Source organism: Drechmeria coniospora, chromosome 02 (assembly GCF_001625195.1).
Source record: "Drechmeria coniospora strain ARSEF 6962 chromosome 02, whole genome shotgun sequence".
Classification (NCBI taxonomy): Eukaryota; Fungi; Ascomycota; class Sordariomycetes; order Hypocreales; family Ophiocordycipitaceae; genus Drechmeria; species Drechmeria coniospora.
The window spans coordinates 3617743-3641229 of NC_054390.1; the positions used below are offsets into that span (position 1 = coordinate 3617743).

General features: G+C 61.6%; 6 protein-coding genes across 6 annotated transcripts; 4 read left to right on the top strand and 2 right to left on the bottom strand.

Moving 5' to 3' along the window:
* Positions 1 to 1254: 1254 nt before the first annotated feature.
* DCS_04118 (uncharacterized protein) lies at positions 1255 to 2368 on the bottom strand (the record flags this gene model as incomplete). Its single annotated transcript, XM_040801430.1, has 3 exons — positions 1255 to 1554; positions 1606 to 2147; positions 2215 to 2368. The coding sequence occupies 3 exons, from the start codon at positions 2366 to 2368 to the stop codon at positions 1255 to 1257; spliced, it is 996 nt and encodes a 331-aa protein (XP_040656463.1).
* Positions 2369 to 2754: 386 nt separating this feature from the next.
* On the top strand, positions 2755 to 2991 carry DCS_04119 (uncharacterized protein; the record flags this gene model as incomplete). The annotated part of the gene is made up of 1 exon (XM_040801431.1): positions 2755 to 2991. One exon carries the CDS (start codon positions 2755 to 2757, stop codon positions 2989 to 2991), a length of 237 nt encoding a protein of 78 aa, XP_040656464.1.
* A 4741-nt stretch (positions 2992 to 7732) lies between these two features.
* On the top strand, positions 7733 to 9604 carry DCS_04120 (beta-1,3-glucanosyltransferase; the record flags this gene model as incomplete). The annotated part of the gene is made up of 3 exons (XM_040801432.1): positions 7733 to 7813; positions 7924 to 8761; positions 8928 to 9604. The coding sequence occupies 3 exons, from the start codon at positions 7733 to 7735 to the stop codon at positions 9602 to 9604; spliced, it is 1596 nt and encodes a 531-aa protein (XP_040656465.1).
* Positions 9605 to 10498: 894 nt separating this feature from the next.
* On the top strand, positions 10499 to 12065 carry DCS_04121 (uncharacterized protein; the record flags this gene model as incomplete). The annotated part of the gene is made up of 2 exons (XM_040801433.1): positions 10499 to 10798; positions 11058 to 12065. 2 exons carry the CDS (start codon positions 10499 to 10501, stop codon positions 12063 to 12065), a joined length of 1308 nt encoding a protein of 435 aa, XP_040656466.1.
* Positions 12066 to 16501: 4436 nt separating this feature from the next.
* Positions 16502 to 17907, top strand: DCS_04122 (uncharacterized protein; the record flags this gene model as incomplete). Its single annotated transcript, XM_040801434.1, has 2 exons — positions 16502 to 17052; positions 17109 to 17907. 2 exons carry the CDS (start codon positions 16502 to 16504, stop codon positions 17905 to 17907), a joined length of 1350 nt encoding a protein of 449 aa, XP_040656467.1.
* A 316-nt stretch (positions 17908 to 18223) lies between these two features.
* Positions 18224 to 20484, bottom strand: DCS_04123 (Flavin monooxygenase-like protein; the record flags this gene model as incomplete). Its single annotated transcript, XM_040801435.1, has 6 exons — positions 18224 to 18391; positions 18469 to 19702; positions 19752 to 20043; positions 20118 to 20148; positions 20218 to 20378; positions 20436 to 20484. 6 exons carry the CDS (start codon positions 20482 to 20484, stop codon positions 18224 to 18226), a joined length of 1935 nt encoding a protein of 644 aa, XP_040656468.1.
* Positions 20485 to 23487: the final 3003 nt, after the last annotated feature.

Here is a 23487-nt window from a genome sequence, read left to right on the forward strand (position 1 = left end):
GTATGTGGTACGTAGTATGTCCTGTACAGGCGTACATCACTACCGGAATACAAGTACTGTACTGAAGCAAGCAACTGAAAGTACTATATTACAGGTGCATCATGTTGGCAGGCAGTGAGGCCTCTTCCCCTGCATTGTTAGTATCACAAAAAAACCACGTCACAAGCCGCCGTACCACAGGGGTCATGATGCTCAGTATCCATCACCCCAAAGTCACCTCCTTTCCCACTTGCTCGGTGATGGCAGCTGTCGGGCGAGCCATGCATTTCTGCCTGCTGTACGGAGCAATTACGCCTACCTACAGGTACTTGTACGTGTCCGGTGCTGAGTGAGTTTAAGTGCAGCATTAGGTACTAGGTACGGAGTACTGTAGGTGCTATTGCTCGCAGCAGGCAGGTTACTATTACTAGTACCTAGCCCAGTAGGTACAGTACATACCTAGTACCTACGCACCCACGTTCTTCGGCTGATACTCCTCCGTACGGTAGGTAATCTACAGATCCGAGCCAAGTAAAGTAAGTAATTACATGGAGTGATAATACGGCACAAGTCAGTATGACTTGCAAGTACGGAGTACGCATACGTGTAGTTGCATGCATATGCAGTGACAAGGAATACATGAAAATGGCACACTAGCAAAACAAGGTAATTGCCGCGGAATGGTTCCCGTTAGCCCCTCCACGGCGCTCCCCCCGAACCGTCACCACATCATCACCCGTACAGTCAGTCGCATACAACGACTTAGGACTACTTACTGTACCCGTAGCACCTACGTACTATCATTACCGGTACTAGCAATTAGTGGTTTGGTGCGGGCACGGTGACCTCGTTCGCTCGGCCCCTCCAACGTCAGCTTGTTGCCTGTGAATAAATGGCTCGCTCGAGGCGACGGTGACTTGGTAGCTTGGTGACATAGCATCTTGTCCATGCTTCGAAGACAAAAGCACGTCACATGAAAACCTAAAATCTTGCGTCGTAATCACAGCGTCCACGGCACGTACATGGCGTCTGGCACGCTTCTTCCCCACGAGCACTACCTTGATGATGGAGAGTACAGTATGGCACCGAGCACCTGCACCCGCCGCAGGGACTAGCACCGTGGGCACCGTCTTTGCTCGCAGGCGGTGCATCCCCCCTGCTCAATCTCGTCGAGCGATCGTTGCCGTCATGGCTCTCGCGAGACAATAGCGGTCTAAAAAGACCTCGGTCGGCACCATCTGCGGCTGCGCTTCTCCCAGCCTCCGCCTCTCCATCTCATCCTCGTCGGGAGCATGATCCGGGTACTGCCCTGTGCTCGTCGCTTTCGACGTCGAGGGTGTCGTCGTCGTCGTCGTCGGCGGCGGCGGCGGCGGTTCCCGCAGGGGTGTTTCCGGCCGCTTCGACTTTGACGCGGCCCTCGAAGGCGACGCCGGTAGGTTTTCGGCTGGCCTGTCGTTTGCGGGCATCGTGAGGGTTGCGTTGGTTGTGCCGGCCGATGACGCCCGGGACCAGCGCTGTCGACTTTGCTGAAACAGCGACGCGCAGGCTTGCAGGAGAAATGCGAGGTAGGTGCCGCTGCAGGCGACGTTAGCACGCCCGCCTGGTGGGAGGGAGAATGAAGCCTACTGCAAGTTCGTGCTCATGGCCACGTGATCGAGTTTCTCCGTTCTTGCGGAGCCGGACATGGCTCGTTGGTGAAGAGGATGAGGAGGACATGTGCGTGACGCATGCAGCGCTCTCGCGGCCGCAGCCGTTGTTGATATACTGCAAGTCGGTCGACCGAATGCTGGTGCCTAGACCGGCAGTGCCAGCACCGCGCGCTGGCTGGTCGAGGGTTGGTTGACGCCTGGGGGCTGCTGTTCTCGGTGGGTGCGCGCCTGGCGGGTGCCGTGCTTGGCGGGTGCCGTGCTTGGTAGGTGCCGTGCTTGTTGAGTGCCTTTGCTTGGTGAGTGCCTTTGCTTGGTGAGTGCCTTTTGGGTGCCTTGCTCTGCTGGGTGCCGTGCTTTGCTGGGTGCCGTTCTTTTTTGGTGGGTGCCATGCTCTGCTGGGTGCCGTGCTCTGCTGGGTGCCGTGCTCTGCTGCTGCCCTGCTGGGTGCCGCTCCTGGTGGGTGCGCGCCAGGCAGCAGGTAGGCGGCCACCTCCCAACGACACGGCGACGGACCCTGGCCTGGCTGGAGGCATCAACCCACGCACGGCCAAATTTTCGACCCCTCCAGTTGGCATCGTGACCGAACAATGTCGAGCCGTCGACGAGAGGCCGCCATCAACCCGACTTGCGGTGCGGCCCATGCCGTCGTGTCCGCCGGGCGCGGGCCTCTGCAGGGCCTGGGGATGACCATCGGTGCGGTACCGGCGTCGTCGATCAATCTGGTCGCCGCATTCCCCCATCCACGGATGGGCGAGTTCGTGCTTGGGCCAGAAATTGCGCAGCGCGGCGTTCCGTCGAAAGCACCGGAGATGCCCTCGGGTTCCGCGTGCCGGTCCTGACGAGGAGTCGCGGAGCACGGGGGCTGCGTGCGGTCAACCCGAGCGCCCGCCGACTTTGTTTCGAGAATGATGCTTGCCCCTCGTCCCGGAGACGGCTGTGCCGATGTTGAGTGGCATTTTCCATCATCAGTGGGACTCGACCGTCAAGGACACCAACGACGCTGCCGCAAAGCAGCCACTACAAGGCGAGTCTGTCCAAGGCGACGCGTCAAGCGGGCGGACAAGCTGGCTACATGACGAGTCCAACGATGAACTCTGCACCGCCATACCGTCGAGCCAATGCACCCATGGCCGAGATGCCGCTCTCCATCAGCCATGACTGGCACGTATGGGGTCTAGGCACGTCACTCGCATCGCCGTCGCATGGCCTCGACGAAACACCAACCACGACGCAGACGGCTCCGAGGCTCGGCGACGAAGCCACAGGAGTGGCACGACAGAAGGGACACGGGTTGCTCGTCGTGGGAAGCTATCGCTGCATGACACGCCAGAGCTTGTTGGTGCACAAGCCGACGCAAATGTAAGCATGGCACATACGATGACGGTGCCACGTTGCGGTGGTGTGGCCGTGATGTCGGTGCAATAGGGCAGTACGGAGTGCTAGGTAAATACCTACATGCATGTGCTTACAGTACGGAGTAAGTACAGTAAGTACGGAGTAAGTAATACGTGGTTGCAGTTGTGCTGCGCAGGCACAGCAATACTTGGCAGCGACACTAGTAGTCAAGACCGTGGGCGGTGCAGAGAGAGAGAGAGACTGGTGACAGCACCACCTGGCCACGCCACCCGCCGCACCGCCACCATCACCTACGCGTGAGTGCAATGTGCTGGGAATTAGGGCACCCGCGCTGGGCACGGTGGCGATACATGTGGCCTCAAGAAGCCACGTTGTGCGGCGAATTCACTGCTCGTACAGGAACACAGCGCTACCCTACTAAGCTGTACGCTCCTGTAATATGCTGTAATACTCGCAGCGCCGCTGCGCATCGCCTCAGTGCAGTGCAGGCCACGGGGAACAGGCAGGTTGGCGACGGCACATGCACGCACGGAACGGACGGATCGAGCAAGTGCCGATTCACTAGCAATTCATCATCTGCCGCCCTTGATGGTCGACGGCGATGATCATGCGACTTGTCACGGAGCAGGGCAAGGTCATTCGAAATGGCAAATCACCACAACTGGTCACGGATGTTGACCGTCATTCCCGACGACTAGGTTTATATGGCAGGGGATACTCCGTAGATTACCATCACTGCTTGGTAAGGTACCTATCTAGTACATGGTTTTTCCGTACACTCGGTAGGACCACTGGGTACCACGGTACCTTTTGCGAAGGGTAATTATTATTAATTACATCTAATTACATGTATTAGCATGTGCCGCATCTCGGCTGGCCTCGGCATGATAGCTCCGTAAATGATAGCTCCGTAAATGATGGCTCCGTAAATGATGGCTCCGTAAATAAAGGCTCCGTAAATGATAGGTATCGTTGTCACAAGTACTCCGTTCCCGGGTCGACCAGCATGGACGGTCCAGAGTGCACTCGTCACCACCGGCACTCCTTGCCTCTGGGTGCAGTGCGGCGTGAACCATGAACCAGACCACTGCCAGTGGGCCGCCTGGCTGCAGCATGGGATGGCCGCACGGGAGCCCCCCATGCTTGCCGGTGCGCCTGATGGGGCCGTTCAGCGTGGAGGACGGGTGCATTTGCACCACCTCCACGGAGTGGGTGATTGACGGCCACGTTCGCTCGTCGTCATGGGGCTGTCTGGTTGCGCATGAAGATGCGGATGACGCTTCGGCCTACGGAGGCGGACCATGGCCTTTGCGTCGAGCACATGCTTCAAGACAAAAGGTTTCTGCACATATGAAGGCGGCCTCGGTCTCGAAGATGGCACAATTGAACATTGATTGCCCCGACGCAAATCATGCTGTGCGAGCCTGTGTGCTACCCAGTGGTGACTCGTCGGCGCATGAAACAAGCACGAAACAGCAGCGGCGACGAACAACAGCAGCATGACTCGACCGCACACATACTCATGCCCTCACGAGAGCCGAGGCGGCGCAAGACGTGCCAGATCTGGGATCACGTCCTGTACGGGATCGGCAGCCTCTGTCTGCGCTCCAAGATCCGGGGCCGCTGATGGCGAGATCGGCCACGAGATGGATGGACAGGCCGGCCAGCTTGTCGCCACGTCGACACGGCGGCAGCCTTCACGACTGGTCGCCACGGCACCCTTCCCGATCAGTCGCCGCCACAGCAGCCTTCCCGACATGTCGCAGCAGCACGGCGTGAAACTTGGCCCGACAATGACGGGGAGCGATGGCTGGCGAGCCCGGGTACGCGGCACAAAGGGCCGGATGCGTTGTGGGTGCGAGTGGGCTGGTGGGCAAATGTGTGCGAGTGTGCGAGTGTGCGAGTGTGCGAGTGTGCGAGTGGTGGTGCTGGTGTGCGGCGTGTCATGCACGTCCAGTAAGTACAGTACTGTACGGAGCCGGCACAGTGCTGCGCCTGCAGCAGGTGGGTGTGGGTATGCCTGTTCCACCGGGTTCCAGAAGGCTTGGGCCAGTGGACGTCGAGGCGGCGTAATAATAATACGCGAGGCAAGGACGCCAGAGCCGCCGACGCAGGCCAAGCAAGCGCTGGGGAAAAAGTCACATGGCCGCAGATGACGGCCACCCCTTGCTCGTCGTACGACCGACCCCCCACAGCGACAAATGGCCGACGACGAGCGGCTCGGGGAGAAATAAAGTCTTGTCGGAACGTCCCTCCTCGACCCTGGACAGCGAGCATGCGAGAAGCGAGAGAGACGAAGCGAACGGGCACTCGGCCTCGAAGCCACGGACGGCGGTTGGTGAAATGGTCGACGACGGAAAAAGCAAGAAGCAGGACTCAGACGAGATGACGGATGGGCATTGGAGGTCGAGACACGAGGCGGCACCTCGGGCTGTGCGAAGGCGCACTGTATTCGCACCGTGTACACGGCGGCGCCCATGACGAAGCATTGTGTGGGGGGCAGATGGGAGCCAAGCCGGCCAAGGTTTGCCCAGAGGCGACGCGATCAATTAAGATTACGACGCATTGTACGAAGTACAGTAGAGCTTGTACAAGTCCCATCCACTTGTCCTGCCGAGCGCCCGTCGTTGGGAGGGCTCGACGGAGCACCGGGTGAGCGCTGGCTGGCAAGGCGGCATCCACTGGCCACCGCATGGTGACGGATGGACGACGACGTCAAGTTGCTTGTCGACGGCGGATGTCGGGAGACGGACGTGCAGGCAAGAGTGCAGCACGTGCGAGTGAGTGCCAGGACAGGTAATAATAACAATGGCAGTGCCTGGTTGGAAGCGGAGACCAATTGTCGGGAAGGGTGTTGGAATGTAAGTACTTAAGTACTTCACTTATAGAGCCCATGTAAGTAAGTACTGTACTTACTATTCGTTGTAAGTATTACTATACGGAGTACGGAGTAGTTGTACTGTAGTTGTACTTACAGTACTCCGTACTCCGGACTTTAAGCAAGTACGTGCGGATGCGACGACGCCCGCGGTGGATCGCGACGCTAGCGCGTGGTTGTGTGCATGTTGTGTGCATGCCTGTTGTGCTGTGCTAGCACTTAGTGGTATTACCTCTGGCAGCACACCTACTGCAATTCTTGGCTAGCACTTGGACTTGGCCTCGTATCCGCACCTCGCGGCAATCACGGAAGCTCGCTCGTCGATGGGCCAGCGATGTGCGAGTTTGTTGACGAATACGGAGTGCTGTATCACCTGCGAGCATGCGCAGGGACATGGCTCGCACGCGGCACCTGCGAGTGCTGTACCTGCGAGTGCTGTACCTGCGAGTGCTGTACCTGCGAGTGCTGTACCTGCGAGTGCTGTACCTGCGAGTGCTGTACCTGCGAGTGTTGTACCTGCGAGCTGTCCTTTTCTGCCCTCACAAGGCCGCGCCGAGTGCGGTCGGTACTTGGGTCGTCAAGGGACGCGTGGTATCTTTGTCGTCAAGGTACGTGCTGTCGGTACCTTCGTCCTCGAGGTGCGTGCGGTACCTCGGCCGTCGAGAAAAGTGCGGTCGGTACCTTGGCCGTCGAGGGGATGGCGGTATCTTTTGCCTTCGAGGTACGTGCCGTCGGTACCTCTGTCGTGAGGCAAGTGCGGTACCTTGATCGCGAGTGGTACTTGTCCTTAGGTGAGGTGTGCTCGTACAGTGTGTGCTGCGCGCCGTGCGGTGGACCGTGGAGGGATGCCTCGCTGGTGGGAGACGCGAGCGAGGAGGTGGGGAGGCGGCCCCCCTTAGGGGTTGCTCGCCTGCAACAGATTTTCAGGGGGCCGCGGGAGGGGGATCGCGGCGTGCACGCACTGGCGGCACCGTGCGGCACAGTGTCGTCGCGGGGCACGTCTCGGGCGAGGAGCCGGTATATGCCATCGGCGCGAGGCCCCGAACGCACCGTAAAGGAGCCTCCCCTGATAGCCTCTACTTCCCTCACCGTGCGCCGAGTCGCGCGGCCGTCCCGTCTGATTGGATCGTACCACCAGAAGGCGCCTGCTGCGTCCTTGCCTTGCTGCGCCTCGGATTTAACTGGGGCCTCCATTCGCCGGCTCGCCACTGGCTCGCCGTGCTAGCGGCCGCTGGTATATGAGGCTTTGGGCCAGGCCTGCCAAGGCTGCTCCATCGACCGCCAGCTCTTCCAATTGTCGCTCTTGGGTCTCGTGTTAGCGACGACGCCTGTTCTGCCCGCCTGTCGTGTCCTGTCCAGCCCCGTCCCAGGCCAGTCCCGTCCAACCCGTCCAGCGCTCGCCCGTCCTGCCAGGACCCCTCCGACACCGCCATAAGTCCCCCCGATCAACCTCCCTCGGGCCCTCTTCTTCCTCTCTCCTCCTCTCTTTTTTCTCCTCGTCCCTCTTACAGCTCGACCGAAGCACACTCGCTCTCACGGGAACTCGACTGCCTTTGTCGTCTCCCCTTCCGTTTCATTTCCTTTTTCTTACCCCTTCTCGTTCCCTTTTCTCCTGCACGAGAGTGGTCGAGCGCCTGTCTCGCCTTTCCAGACACTCATTCAACCTACCCGTTTATATTTCCTCCATTGCCACCTCGAGACGCGCCCACGCCCGCCCTCGTCGGACCAGTGGACCATTTACGAGCTCCCTTTCGCCTCCGTTCCTCCTCTCGCCTCGCGTCGACCGTCGCCGGGGCCGATAGGATACGATAGGATACGATAGGACACCCTCGACAAAAATTTTCACCTACATAATTTGCCACCACCCATCATGGCCTTGACCAAGCTGTCCCTCGCGCTCCTCGCCCTGGCCGGGAGCGTCATGGCCGACCTGCAACCCATCGAGATGAAGGTTCGTCCGTTCGTCCCCTCGTCGGCCCGCGGCCCTCGCCCGAGCCTCCCTCCCCTCGCCCGAGATGGCTGGCCGGCAGACGACCGCTGACGCCCCACGCCTCCTCGCAGGGTTCCAAGTTCTTCTACAAGAACGGCACCCAATTCTTCATGAAGGGTGTCGCCTACCAGCAGGACTCGTCGGCGGCCGGCGCCACCAACAACAACGAAAACGCGACCTATGTCGACCCCTTGGCCGACACCAACGCCTGCAAGCGCGACGTTCCTCTTCTCAAGGAGCTCGGCACGAACACGATCCGCACCTACGCCATCGACCCGACGTTGAACCACGACGGCTGCATGAAGCTGCTGCAGGACGCCGGCATCTACGTCATCTCGGACCTCGGCGAGCCCGGCCTGTCCATCAACCGCGACAACCCCGAGTGGAACACGGAGCTCTTCAACCGCTACCAGCGCGTCGTCGACAACCTCGCCAAGTACTCCAACGTCATCGGCTTCTTCGCCGGCAACGAGGTGAGCAACAACAGGAGCAACACGGACGCGTCGGCCTACGTCAAGGCGGCCGTCCGCGACACCAAGGCCTACATCAAGTTCCGCAACTACCGCTGGATGGGCGTCGGCTACGCCGCCAACGACGACGTCGACATTCGTCAGGAGATTGCCGACTACTTCAACTGCGGCCCCACCACCGACTCCATCGACTTCTGGGGCTACAACATCTACTCGTGGTGCGGCGAGAGCGACATGGAGAAGTCGGGCTACACGAAGCAGACCGAGTTCTTCCAGAACTACTCGGTGCCCGTCTTCTTCGCCGAGTACGGCTGCAACCTGCCCGACGGCGCCGAGAACCGCATCTTCCAGGAGACCGAAGCCCTGTACTCGGACGCCATGACGCCCGTCTTCTCCGGCGGCATCGTCTACATGTACTTCCAGGAGACCAACGACTACGGTACGTCCCGTCCCCGCCTCCCCCGTGCCCCCCGTGTGCCCCGTGTGCCGTGCCCCATGTCCCGCGCCCGCCGCGTCGTCCATCTCGACGCCGATGCGTCATGCCCTTGCCTCGGACGCCAGGAACGCATGGTGAACGGGCCCGCTGACATGGATTTTTCCGCCAGGTGTCGTCAAGGTTGGCAGCGACGGCAAGGCGACCAAGCAGAAGGACTTTAGCGCCCTCAAGACGCAGGTCAACAAGGCCGACCCCAAGGCCGTCGACCGCGACTCGTACACGTCGAGCAACAAGCCCGCCAACTGCCCCACCCTCTCGGACACGTGGAAGGCCAGCGGCAAGAAGCTGCCGCCGACGCCCGACGTCGCCCTCTGCGACTGCATGTCCAAGTCGCGCTCCTGCGTCAAGTCCAAGAACCTCGGCGAGAAGAGCTTCGGCGCCATCTTCGGCTTCATCTGCGGCGCCGATCCCGAGATCTGCACCGCCATCAAGGGCAACGCCTCGACGGGCGTGTACGGCGCCTACAGCATGTGCACCGACGCCCAGAAGCTCAACTACGTGCTCGACGCCTACTACCAGAAGCAGAGCATGTCCTCGTCGGCCTGCGACTTCAAGGGCCAGGCCGTCGTCCAGGCGGCCGCCCAGGACAGCAGCTGCACCACGAGGCTGAACAACGCGGCCGACATCAACAAGCAGGCGGCCAATGCAGCCAACGGCACCGGCGACAGCGACTCGCCCGCCGTCCTCGGCGCCCCCATGGCCCGCCTCTTCTCCGTCGGCGGCTTCGCCGTTAGCTTCTACATGCTGGCGGCGATGCTCGCCGGCGTCGCCGTCACGGCGCTGTGATGTGCGACGGACGAAAATCTCCCGGAGCGGCTGGCTTGCGACGCGTGCTCGGAGGCGACGTCGGTCGCCCCCTTGTGCCTCATCCATTTTCCTTCCTTCTTTGCACCACTATCACTAGGCCATAGGATCACGCATCGTCGGTGTTGCTAGCTTTCTCTCTCTTTAATGCATGCTTGTTTTCTCGACCTGCCGCCTGTTTCCGTGCCACACCATTGTGCCGTGCCGTGAAGATGAACATCTACCTCTTATCTACACCTACATGTATGTACACCTACCCCATCCTCTTCCCACACCTACACGTGCCTCCATCTACACCTACACCTACACCTAGCCTACACTTACACCTACACCTACACCTACACCCACACCTACACCTACACCTACACTTACCTCTGCTTACACCCACCTACACCCACCTACACCTACCTACACCTACCTACACCTACCTACACCTACCCCCTCGTGCAGGTATGCGTAGTGGCGAGCGTAACGGACGGTGACTGCGGCGTTTGCGCACTTCCATTCGGGCCGGTCCCACGCTGCAAGACTCGTCACGGGCCAGCCGGCCTGGCCGCGGCCCCAACGATTGGGAGTTGGGAACTCGGTGGCCGCAGGACTGCATGTACCTGTCATCTGCGAGAGAGTACCCCATCGGTACGATCGTGTTAGCGGGTACCTCGCGACGCCTCGTAGACGCTGTTGAGAGCTACGGAAGTCGAGGAGTGCCTGCAGTACTGGGTGCCTCCTCCTGTACGCCGTGGCGACGATGTGCATGTACTTGTACTTAAAGCCTGATGCATTTTCCGTCTCGTTGGCAGCGCAGGCTCGTACATGTACATGCACCGGGCATTCTCAGAGCGGCCGGCATCGGGAATTTGCCTTCCGATCCGTCACATGACGTCAAGGCAAGGTCGGAAAGTTCTCTCCTGCGTATGCCTGCACGTGCTCCAGCACCAAGACGATGAAGAGGCAAACCCAGTCGGCCATTCTTTACTCTTCATCAACACGAATCGCCCGCCATCCCAGTTTGCGCCTGCCATGGAGAGAGAGACTACGATGCAAGGCCGCCAAGAACCGACAGGCCCTCGCCGAAAGCCAATCCTCCTCGTCTGCAGGACGTTTGCCCTGCAGTGGATTGCCCTCAACTGGCTCGATGGCCTTTTCATCAGTGCCATCGCCGGCATTTCCTTTGGCGTGCGAATTTCCCCTTTCTTTTTTCGTCGTTGGGCAGAGAGTGAAGTACAAAAGGGAAAGATGCAGAAGCAGAAGCAGAAGCAGAAGCAGAAGCAGAAGCAGAAATAGAAGCAGCAGCAGAAATAGAAGCAGCAGCAGAAGCAGACGCAGAAGCAGAAGCAGACGCAGAAGCAGTGACGGGCGTTGGGACCCGGGAGTCGGGAGCGGGAGCCGTGGCAGAGGCACATGCATTTCAGCTGACTCGTTTGTTGTTTGGCAGATCTACTACGCCCCCCTCCCCTTTACGCGAACGTTCCCCGTCACATTTGGCGATTCGGGCGACATCGTCTACCCGCAGTGGGCGTACCCGTACCGCGGCTGGATCATCCCCTCGTGGCTCTCGGGCTTCGTCTCCATCGCGATGCCCATCGGCGTCTACCTGCTTGCGCAGGTGCGCGTCCGGTCGGCGTCGGACGCAAGCAGCGCCGTCGTCGGCTCCCTCTGGGCCGTCGTCGTCTCCACGCTCGTCCAGGTCGTCACCAAGATTCTCATCGGCGGATTCAGGCCCTACTTCCTCGACGTCTGCATGCCCGACCTCTCGCTCGCCGGCTCGGCCAACCGAACGGGCCTCAACGGCGTCGGCTTCGGCCGCGTCATGTACACGACGGAGATTTGCACCCAAACGGACGGTCCGAAGCTCAGGAACGCCATGACGTCCTTCCCGAGCGGCCACGCGACGGTGGCCTTTGCCGGCTTCGGCTTCCTCTTCCTCTGGCTCAACGGCAAGCTCAAGGTCTGGGCCGACCACAGGCCGGCCGGGTGGAAGCTCCTCCTCACGCTGCTGCCACTCTTTGTCGCCTTCCTCATGGCCTGCTCGCTCACCATCGACGCGGCACACAACGGCTACGACATCGTCGCCGGCTCCGCCATCGGCTCCCTCGCGGCGCTCGCCGTCTACAGGACCTCGTACGCGGCCGTCTGGGACTGGCGCTACAACCACATTCCGCTGCGACGCCGGGAGCCGTTTGTCTACGGCGCCGGGGAGGAGGAGGAGGAGGAGGAGGAGGAGGAGGTCGAGGGCTACGCCGGCCAGACGTTGAGCCGCAGCGCCGGCTGGGGCAGGCAGCGACGACGGCGTCTGCCGAAGCGGCAGCCGGAGAGCACGCGAGGCAGTCCCGTCTACGCCACGGCTCGTAACGGCGCCTCGGAGGCGGCGAGAGCCGGGAACGCGCGGCCGCCGGCCCGGGACCGGCACAGGCAAGCGTTGACGAACGACGAGGCCGTGTGACGCGGCGTCGTCGGGGTCCCCTGGTGGAGAGCGGCGCTTCTTTCGGCCACGACAACCCCTGCGGTCGTGAGCCAAGGCGCGCATGAGGAGCAATATCTGGGACCAACACGGACGGGCCGTCGTCGGTCAAGTTCAGTGTATGCCACTTGGCGCGGCATTAAACAGCACGCATCCCATCGTGGGCAAAACGGTCCGCCGGGGGTTGGACGGGCACATACTGCATACGAACAGGTCTCGCTACGAGGGAGACGGATACGGAGCAGGAGGGGGTTCAAGTTGGAGGGCTCAAGGCGTAGGGTCAAAGGGAGGCCGAGGGTTCAAGGTCGAGGGGATTCAGGGTCGAGGGTCCAAGGTCGAGATTTCAAAGTTTGAGTGCTCAATTTTGAGGGTTCAAGTTGGAGAGTTGAAGGTCGAGGCTTGAAGGTCGAGACGTCAAGGTCGAGGCTTCAAGGTCGAGACGTCAAGGTCGAGGCTTCAAGGTCGAGACGTCAAGGTCGAGGCTTCAAGGTCGAGACGTCAAGGTCGAGGCTTCATGGTCGAGGAGGAGTTGGGAGGCCGAGGGTTCAGGTGGCGATGGAGAGTTCATCGTGGAGGTGGAGAGTTCATCGTGGAGTGGAGAGTTCAACGTGGAGTGGAGAGTATTACTGTGCAAAGGTGGGCAGCGCAAGGTGGAGAGCGCATTGCGGAGGCGGAGGGGCCGCGTTCCGGCACCCGGCTCCGCAGCCCGGGGCATTTCCTCAAAGGGATAAAAGGGCGCCAATCCGAATGGGGAAGTCCAGGCGGAACAAGTTCGGCCCAAGACGGTATGGGTGGATCGTGGACGGACGGACAGGCAGGCCAGCCAGCGGCGGGTCATATGCGGGTGGACGGACGGAGGGAGGAATGCTCGGCAGCCAGCCAGTTGTGCCGGCTACGCCAGGTGGTCCCCGGCGAGTCAAAAGCCGCGCTGTCGAGAGACAATGACGTGGATGGATGGCGTCGGGTTGCCAATCGGGTCCCGATGAGCTCGCCCGGCTCCGTATCCGTCGACGCAGACGACGCGCCCTGGACGAAAACGTTGCCGGGGTTCGTCCAGCCAGAGGAGCGCAGGTCCTTCATTCGACGCCCCCTCCCAACCCCCCCCCCCCCCCCGGAGGACAGGGGACACGGCCGGCGGGCCCAGGGACGCAGCCGACGTGCAACCTGTCTCACCGGGTGGCGGGCCTTCCCGGGCGAGCTGGGGCTACCTGGGGCGTGACGAGTCGTCGACCACCGTGGGTGGCATGGCGTTCCTCAGCGGCCGGCACAAGGATGCATGCCAGAGGGGCGTTGGCAGGATGCGCCGACGGCCTCCGTCGCTTCGTAGGCACGCGGCGAAAGGGGTGGAGCGAAGGGGCAACGTTGCCATCGGCCGTTGAGGGCTTCGGCCTCGGCCACGGCGACGACGGCGCGACGGGCGCGACGGGCGCCACGACGACAGTTGGGTTCATAGCGGCGAGCTCCCTAATTTCCATGTCACTACGGGAGGGGGGTGCTGTGCTGTTACGCCGTAAGCACTCCGTACCGCCAGGCTAGGTACGCTCGAGTTCCAGGGTTGTTGGTACTCGGTACGTGCCAACCAAGTACTGTACTTACGGAGTAAGTATATTTCCCCCAACAGGTCCGTACGCGTCCCTGCTGGGCCGTCACGGGAGGTCACCCTACCAGCATGGAGCGCGCAAAGGACAAAGACCACATCGCGGCGGCGAGGCGAGCCGGAAAAAAAGAAAGGAACGAAATAAAAACCCGAGAATTGTGAGCCCATCAGGGAGCATGCGGCTTGATGGTGCGCAGGCATGCGTCGGCGTCGGCGCCTGCAGCACGGAGGATGCCGAGTGCTAGGTGCGTCGTCGGCTTGGTGCTGCTGCTCACCGGCCCTCCCAAGCAGGTGTACTTTAGGTACCAGCATGCGCTGTCGCTCCAGGCATGCGCGCGCTGCGCCTCGCCGTCTCGGCGTCGCCGCTCGACCCCTGCCCCGCGAAGCTCGCTCGCCGGAGAGCTGCCCTGGAGAGGGTGCCGCCTCGGCCGTGCCGTCCCTTGCGCCAGGCTGCGACGATGGACAGCCCCCCGGACGGGCGACGCTGGGCCAGGAGCAGGGATGGGAATGACGGGAGACGGGGAAAATCTCGCGAGAGGCTGCCACCCCGTACCCGCACGTGCGTCGTGGGCTGGGCGGCGACGACGCAACGGAGCGGAGCGGAGGGCCGCCCAGCAGCGGTCGCTGGCGCCTCAATCAGACCACAGCGCACGGCGGATTGCGGGTGCGACGGTACCCAGGTGCGCAGGCGGGCACGAGTACGGAGCGCCGAGGTGCGAGTGCTCGGCACTACTCCGTACTCGCACCGCCGCACTCGGTGCTCGGTGTGCCTGCGGCAGCATCGCTGCGAGCTGCTGAACGTCCCGCGCCTCTGGTCTCGGCCGTGGAGGCACGACATGGCATCTCCTCGGCCACGTCCCGTGCAGCTTCCGGCGTCGCTGCTTTTTCCACGCGCAGTCGGCTGCACCGCACCGCATGGCACCGCATGGCACCGCATGGCACCGCATGGCACCGCACCGCACCGCACGCGCGCACGAGCCGGGAGGAGGCATTCTTGAGCTGAAACTGTGCGCTGAAATTGTCCGTCCCGACGAATGCATGCCATCGCCCCTCCCTCTCGAACCCTCCGAGCACCCCGGTCCGCCGGCCAGCAGTGCGCTGGGCTCGTCGATCGGTGGCGGGCGCCTATCTGTCGACAAGGACGAAGCGACGTGGACTATGCGTCACACCTCCCACGGGCGTGCGAGCCGCCGCATGAGAGCCTGCCTACGCAACAACTACATGCGACAAACAAGTACGTGCGGCGAATAGGTACTGCGGCGAACAGGCACTGTGGCGAACAGGCACCGCGGCGAACAGGCACTGCGGCGAACAGGCACTGCGGCGAACGGGTACTGCGGCGAACAGGCACTGCGGTGAACAGGCACTGCGGCGAGAATGCTGGGATTGCGGTGCAGAAGGTGCTGTAATTATCTGCATCGTCCTCCGCCTCCACACCTGCACGTAAGCGCCGGCACGAAACAGCCGCCATCGAGCCGTGCTAACCTAGCCGGGCCTGGGCCCGCTGTCCCGTTCGCTTGCTTGCGCCATGCCTTGCGTGATGGTGGAATCATTTGGGCGCACGTCGCCTAGGCCTGCGGTACGGAACACCAGGTACTCGCTACATCTCCCGCGACGCTGAGAGCACCTGCAACTGTACCGTATACACGTGCGCCGCCGCGCCGCAACACCGGTGCACGTGTGTCCGGTACATGCGCGGCCAGGTACCTGGTACCGTGCGCCGAGGTAGCTGTGCAGTCGTAGGTACTCCATGTACCAGTACGTTCTACCCTCATCGGCACATCAAGTACGAATGATGCTCCCACCACCACTTGGTACCTACTCGACGGCCAGGGCACTAGGTTCGTACCTGAGCTAGGACCTAGGTGAGAACCGACATGTACCAAGGTGAGAACCTAGGTCAAGTCTTAGCTTAGGTACCTAGTAGGCAACTAAGCATCGGGGCTAGTACCTAGGTTTGTTGGTGCCTTCGTGCCAGCCGGACAGAGCAGTTGCATCGGACGGTAAATTCCAGGCGGGGTGCAGAGTGCCGCACGGAGGAATACAGGGCGCTGTACGGGGTACTCATGTTAGTACGGAGTGCTCGTGCAAACGAACCACCCAGCCAGTGCCAGCGGGGGAGCGGGGGGAGCAGGCCGCTCACCGGGAGCACAGGTACCGATACTCTGGCTGTACATGCACGTACGGGCGGCGCTCGCGCGAGGCAACCCATCATCTTCATCTTCTTGCGCCTTGGCGAGCAGGGCGTCGAGGTCATTGGTCGACCGCTCGTCTACGGCGTGCCCATCACACCACGTTCTCGCCTCGCAGGAAGGAGATATGTCGGTCGCCGCCTGCCTTGGGCCTCCAGAGCTGGGTGGCCGCTTCCCATCCATATCCATGGAGCCTGCCAAATTCTTCCATCTGGGTGGCCACTTCCCTGGCCGTGCCGAGTACGTGGAATGGCTTCCTCCCCTCTCGTCCTCCAATCTCTTCCTCCTCTCTCTTCTCCCCCCCCCCCTCTCGTCCTCCCCTCTCGTCCTCCCCCCTCTCTTCCTCCCATCGTCACCTACCACCTCTTCGTATCCATGCACCGTGTCCATGCGCCGCATCCATGGTCCATCTACCTCCGCTGCTGTCGACGTTGACAGCGACGACGGACCAGCCGCCACCCGTCGAGGACGGCCGATGCAGCATCGTCGAATCCCATGCCGTTCGTCACGTCGAGTCGAGACCAATCCAAGCCTCGTGGCCAGATGTACGATCAAAGCGATGTTTCGGCCTCCCCGCGGCTATCCACGCCTGGAGTCGCTTGTGATGTCAAGATCGGGACATCTCACATATGATTCTGACATCTCACATTTTCCCTCCCCCCGTCCCAAGCCGCAACGTGGGACACCCCTGCCGACGCCTGCGGCACCCCAGCCGCTCTCGGTCCCCTGAACTGCGCGAACTGGCATGCCGGGGGAATGCGCTCCCTCTGCTTCCCGACGAGGCGCCGGCCCTTCACACGTGCGACCAAGTTACATCATCGTCGCCGCGACCGCACACCGACGGCAACCAACGATGCTGGCCCGCCGCACAGCCTGCCCGCCGTCGCGCTCGCCCGCCGAGTCACGATTTATATAAACCTGCCTCGCTCGCCGTCCCCCCCCTTGTGCTGCCCGGCGTGGGCTCTCGGTCCCGTCATGGCTTCCGTCGTCGCCTGCCCCTCGCTGTCTTCCGGGCCTCCAACGCACCACCCGTCGTACCGCCTCGACGTCGCCCACGACGCGCAGAGGCGGGCCGCCATCGCCACGACGAACGCACCAGCACCGTCCAGGACCATGGGCCGCCCCGGCAGCCCGTCGCCGCCCACGACGACGCCGTCAACCAGGACGCCCAAGCCCCGCCGTTCGTCCTCCGACCAACCCTCCCCTCCCCCCCCCTTCCGACGGACGCTGACCAAGACTCGCCGCGCTAGCCTCGCGGACCGTCTCCACCATGACGCCGGCCCAGCTCGCACGAAAGCGCATGCAGGATCGCGAAGCCCAGCGTGCCATCCGCTCCCGGACCCGCGACCACATCGAGCGGCTCGAGAAGGAGATCCGCGAGCTCCGCGTCGTCATGGCGGCCAAGCCCGGCGCGAGCAACGAGGATACCGTGCGGGAGCTCTGCCGCCGCAACGGCGTGCTGGAGGAGGAGCTGGCGAGGTTACGAGAGTATCTGTCGGCCGGCAAGCTCGCGCCCGCCTACGCGCCGTCCGATCTCGCCGTCGCGCACGCCATGGCCGCCACGGCACCCTTCGACGCCGCCTGCACCTTCCCGACGGCCCTCGACGCTTCTCCCGTCTACGAATACGACGCCCGCGCCGGAACCGGCTTCTACCCCGAACCTCCGACGGCGCCCCCGCCCCCGCCGAGCGCACGCAGCTCCCTCGGCCAATGCGCCCCCGCCGCGCCGCGATACGGCTTCCACGTGGGCGAGGCGGGCCCCTGGTCCGCGCCCGCTTTCGGCCCCGCCATGGCCGTTCCCGATCAGCCTTTCCAGCCGCCGCCAGCGAACGACGGCTCCTCCAACATGACGGCCGCGGCGCCGACGCCGCTGTCGACGCCGAGGCCGACACACACTTGCACATGCGCCGCGGCCTCGCCGGCATGCCGTGACGGGGACGGGTACGCGAGCACCCAGTTTGGGGCACTTGAGGACGCCAAGGCATGGGTCGCCGCCCCGACCCCCTTTGGCCAACCGAAGCACCACGCGGCATGAAACCGGGCCGGCGGCACCTTCATGTAATTTCGAGAAAAGCGCATGGGAATTAGTGTTTGCTGCCGCTGCCGTGTCCCGAGCGTGATGGCAGGAGGCGATCAGCAGACGGCGTAAGGCGAAGAGGCAAGAGAATATGAACATTGTCCACCCTAAACGATGGCTCGATTTCTCGTCGTGGGCCCCGGCTGCAGCATATACATGTACATGAGATCTTATCCACATCTTTCGGCACCTTTCCATGTGCTCCCGGGAGCTCGTATGGCTCAGAAACCCAAGCGTGGGCGAGTGCTACGATTCGGAGGGCAGGGCACCTTGGTCAGGGTGGTGGGATGTGCACGCTGGGCTGTCGCTCCAACCCGCCTTCCCCCTTCTCCACGGCCGCGACGGTCAGGACGCTGGTACCCTTGGCATCGTCCTCGAATAGAACCTTTCTTCGCCGCTCCTCATCCTTCATGTTGCTCCTGTAGCTCTGGAAGGTTTCGTACTGCCCCGCGTCAGTCCGTGCCTGCTCGGGAAACGCTGCTGATGACGGTGGCGGGAAGGAAAAGCAATCAAACATACCGCCTCGTGCATGGCCTCTCTCGCCCCCGGCCACGCCTTTCGGCCGCATCCCGGGATTCGCCGCGGGTTGGTGTCAAACAGACGCCAGGCGTAGCCGTTCATCGGGCCCTTGGACATCCACCTGTACACGTCCTTGTCCTTCCACCGAAGCGACCAGCCCCGGCCGGTGAACGGGTGGTCGAGATTGTCGTACATGCCCGTTCCCGCCATGGAATGCATAAACTTGTAGAACGGATAGGACCGAACGAGCCCCTGGCGCACCGACGAGTCTTGTCTCCACTGCTTCCGCCACCAAGCGTGGTACTGGTCGACCTGATCGTTCATCTCCTCGACGGACGGGAGCAGCGCTGGCTTCCTGTAGCCGGCCGGGGGTTGCTCGAGCGGCATGTCTCTCGCCGTCTCGGCCGCCCAGATTTGACCGATGGCGACCGAGGCGAGCTCGCAGACGCACCAGACGCTCTCCTGCGGCGACAAACAGCTCAGGAAGGCGACGGATGAGGCGTACCGGGGCGGGAATACAAGCTGATAGAGCCGCGGCAGATGCGGTTGTTCTTTTCCCTTTGGCGGAGCGGCGGGATCCTCATCACGAGCCCTCGCTCTCCTCTGCTCCTCCACCTCGCCGGCCGTCGTCGAAGCCATGTCGCAGGCGCCATCCATGTCCAGCTCGGGCATGATGCTCCAATCGAGGGTGTAGCCGGTGCAGAAGATGACGGCGTCCACCTCGACGATGGAGCCTCCGTCGAGGAGGACCTTGTCGCTGCCGACGAAATCCTTGAACCCCCGAACCGGGGTTATCTCGCCCGACAGGAGCGCGGGCAGAAAGTGTTCCTGCACCGCCGGGTTTTCGTGCGCCATGCTCGGGCAGGGCGTCAGCCGCCACTCCTTCGTCGCCTTGCGCTTCGCCAGCCGCCGCCTCTCACGGCGGGATAGACGGCCGTCCGACGGGTCCTCGCGGGAGGCGTCGGCGATCATCTTCCGAACCATGAACTTGTCGACGAGGGGGTTGACGAGCCACGGCACCTTGTCGTCGAGGAGATATTTCAGTCGGAGCATCGGCCAAGGAATTGTGCTGTCGGTCGGGGTGCCGTCGTCGAGATAGCGCGAGACGATCATGCGTCCGCGGCGATAGGCCTGGTAGACACCCGAGGCGTGCTTGGTGAGGCTCAGGGACACCTCACAGGCCGTGTTGCCGATGCCGACGACCAAGACTCTCTTCCCTCGGAACTGCTCTGGACTTTGGCCAACGTCAGGCCCAGCATCCGTGGACGAAGGGAAACACATACTTCCTGTAGCTTTGTCCGTGAAGGATCATTCCTTTGAACTTTTCCTTCCCCGGCATCGAAGGCCACTTGGCGACGGATTCGGACCCGGTGCCGAAGACGACCTTGTCGAAGAAGAGGACCGACGTGTCCCCGTCGGGGCCCGTGATATGGACGTTCCATCCTCCATCGTGTTCGTGCCGAAGAACGGCGGTGACGGAGGTGTTGAAGCGTACGTGCTTCTCGAGATCGAAGTGCTTCGCGTACGCCCGGAAGTACTTGGCGACTTCTGCGCCCGAGAGATAGGCTGGATAGTCTGCCACGTGCCTATCAGTGCTCGTTCGACGACGCCCGAGCAGGCTTCATTCACGAGGAAGCGAGCGCACTTACCGTCGGGAATGGGAAAGTCACTGAAGCCTGACTGGATCGGACTCGCCGTTCCTCATGAGCGGACCTTCATGACGATGGATGGACGGGGACGGCAACTTACGACGAACTTGCTGATGTTGGACACGGTTCCCTCCAAAACAGAGGTGTAGCTTGTATCCGGATTAAAGGACCACAGCCCGCCGACCCTATCTCGTCGCTCGAAGCCGACGGCGTCGAAGCCTTCTTCGCGGAGCGCCTTCAACGCCGTTAAGCCGGCAGGGCCTGCGGGGTGTTTGGATCAGCGCGGGGCCGAGTCGTCGACGCGTCGAAGCAACATACCGATGCCAATGACGGCGATCTTGACATGGTTCATGTTCGCTTGGCCCATTTTGTTCCCTCGCAAGGCAGCATGGACCGGGACGGGACAGTACGAGGCAGCGAACCACTCGGCCGTCGTCGAGTCCGGTACGAGGGCGAGATATACCGACGGGATTCCCGCAGGCCATGGACGGGCCCCATCGATTCATCCCTCGACACATGCATCCATCCTCCACCATGATGCAGGCCCCCGTCGACCACGGCGCGATGCAGGAGGGGCATCGAATCAGGCCATCCATCCACACGCGTTCGGGAACGTCGGACTCGTCCATGGCAGGCCGATGGCCGCATTCCTGCCGCCGTTCGAGGGCCCGTACACGTGGACAGGCCGAGGCGCAGGAAGCGTACTCGCCGTTGGCTGTCTCCTGAGACGCGTTAGCCCCGTTCCCCGGAGGCAAGTTTGGTGTGGGAATTGAAGGGCGCTACCGATGCATGCCCATGCATGTGGTCAGTACCATGTCTCTGGGCTCCTCCCTCGGCCCTCATCGGCTGCGGCGATGGGGATGAACGGTTCGGAGCAGGCAACGGCGGGAGCGGGCATGCCCGTTGCCAGTCGACACACGTCCATCGCGGTGCGTCGAAGGAAAAGGACGGGCGGACGGACGGACGACAGCATGAACTGAGTTCGTCGACGCTTGGTCGACTTCTCCTCCCTTGTTCTCTCGCTCACTCGCTCTCACTTTCTCTCTCCCCGACCCCCTCTCCGTTACTGTCGCTCGCTCTCTCATGCTCTCACTTGTTCGCACGACAAACGCCCAGTGTTAGTCGCTGTCTTGCGCGAGAGACAGCCGTTGCGCTCCAATTCACCGTAGTCGGCTAGAGACCTTGGCGGATGTGGCCGCCAGTCTTCTCATGGCTTGGCTTGACGATGCGGCCTGTCGAGGTTGTCGGATCGAAGGGAACCGATGGGGTTAGCACAGGCTGGTGCCGATGCGGATACGGACGATGGTGCCGTCGCAAGGTATGCATCGTACTTGTATTGCCTCCACCTAGGTGTCATCGCAACGGCCGAATTGCATGGTACCGATAACGATCCGAGACAGGCCACGATGGACGGCCGCGTGAGCGTGAGCCATTTAATTGTCTTGGACTACGTCGGAGCTAGCGTGCATGCAAGGTAAAAAATGTCATGCCATGCTTCGTCGACAGCAACTACCGGCGGCCGCAGGGCCTTTCCTCGCTGCTTGCCTCCCGGCGTGCAGGGTGGGGGACGGTTGGAAGTCGAGAGGGCGGCCGAAGGACCGGGGTCCATCCGTACTGCCTGCTCGAGGCCTTCGGCGTCGATCCAAACGCAGATTGATGGCGTCACTCGAGAGTGGCCTCGCCGTTACTTGGTGTGCGTGAGCGAGCTGACTGACGGCGGTGACGGCTCCGGCTGGGTCGTCGTCGATGGCGAGGGGAGCCGGTCCAAAATGGAGAATGCCACGAGCACGAGCACGCTTGACGCTGCAACGGATACAGACGAGGCGCACGATGTTCAGATTCTGTTGGGAATGTTGCGAGTGGCAGCGAGCGGATTGAGCGGATGGTATTAGATGAAAAGAATGGATTGGGTGGTGCGTGGTTGACGATATTGTGCGTGCATATGCATGTAAGTGCAAGTACTCCGTACTCGCGTGATACCTGTGCATATCCGACGTACAACCCACGGCGCTTATGACTACCACCTCCTCTTCCCAGTCTTTGTGCTCTCCGGGCAGTTTTTGCAAGTCCTACTGAGGTACCTGGTACTGCGAGGTAGGGTATGAACGGACAGGGCAGGTGCACGATGGTACCGGGGCCCGTCAGTGCACCGAGGTGGGCATGCAGGCCATGTCTTCGTGGCGGCCTTTGTCTCAGTCGCCTCGCATGTACATGTACTTGCAGGCACGAGGACATGCGCAGTCCATACGTACCATGCATGCACTCAACGACCGAGGTAGCGCTGCGCGTGACACGGTTCGTTGAGAGCCGCAGGAAGACGATCATCTCTGCGGGTTCTCCTCCGTTGCATCTGCAAGCACAGTTTGCCTTGGGTGGCGCGGGTCGAAGGCAGGATGGCAACGTCGTTCGTTCCCTTCGCTTGCGCTGCTGCCATTTGATTCCGTTCCGTCCATGCTAGGTACCTAGTATGTACCCACTACCAAGTCAGTATGCCCTCGTACTGCTACAACTGGTAGGCAGTCCTGCTATATTATTATTACATGAACTGTGCGTGGATGGTGGTGTGGTGTGTAGTAAGTACATGCACTCCGTAGTCTGTACGGAGTACACTCGCAGGCATGTTCGCAAGTACCGCGCAGGTATTAATTAATACTGTATGGCTCACAGAGACCAGCACCCGCGACGGTCCGAGCGCGAGCTTGTCTACAGTACTCGGTACCAGGACGGAGCACAACGCAGGGCCCTTGTACATGTACATGGTGCTGTTCCTCTGGTATGCCTGACGTAGGCCGTGATGCGACATGGCCCGTCTGCATTCCATTCATCATTCATTCATCCATCCTTTTTCTTTCATTTTCCGGTAGAAAGAGTGTGCGTACTGCATTATCAAGCATCACTCCAACAAACACAACGCTTCGAAGGTCGACGAAGCAACTCTGCCAGCTCGGGGGACAGCCAGAGGATGCACTCTACCTCTGCGGGGGGGGGGATGACGGTTGCCCTCCACGGGCACAGTACATGTGCCGCGCAGATCGGTACCAGTTGGGTACTTGCACGCATTAGTATTGCTGCAACAAATGTACAAGGACATGGATAGTACTGTACCCTGTGCGGGTGCGGATAGGTAGGTGTAAGTAAGTAGGTAATGTACGGGATACCTCGGTGCTGTCTCTGTATGCATGGTCGTTGATGCATTTCTTGGCGGCTTGGGTAGTATCGGCACCCGTCGGTAGTTTAGCGTCGATCAGCGCGCCCATGCTCGTAGTTGTACGTATTCTGCAGATGTACTTTTACTTGTACCTGCAACTAGAGTACCTAGAAAGTATACGGAATACCGTAGGTGCATACTAGTATACAGAGTGCAGCAGGT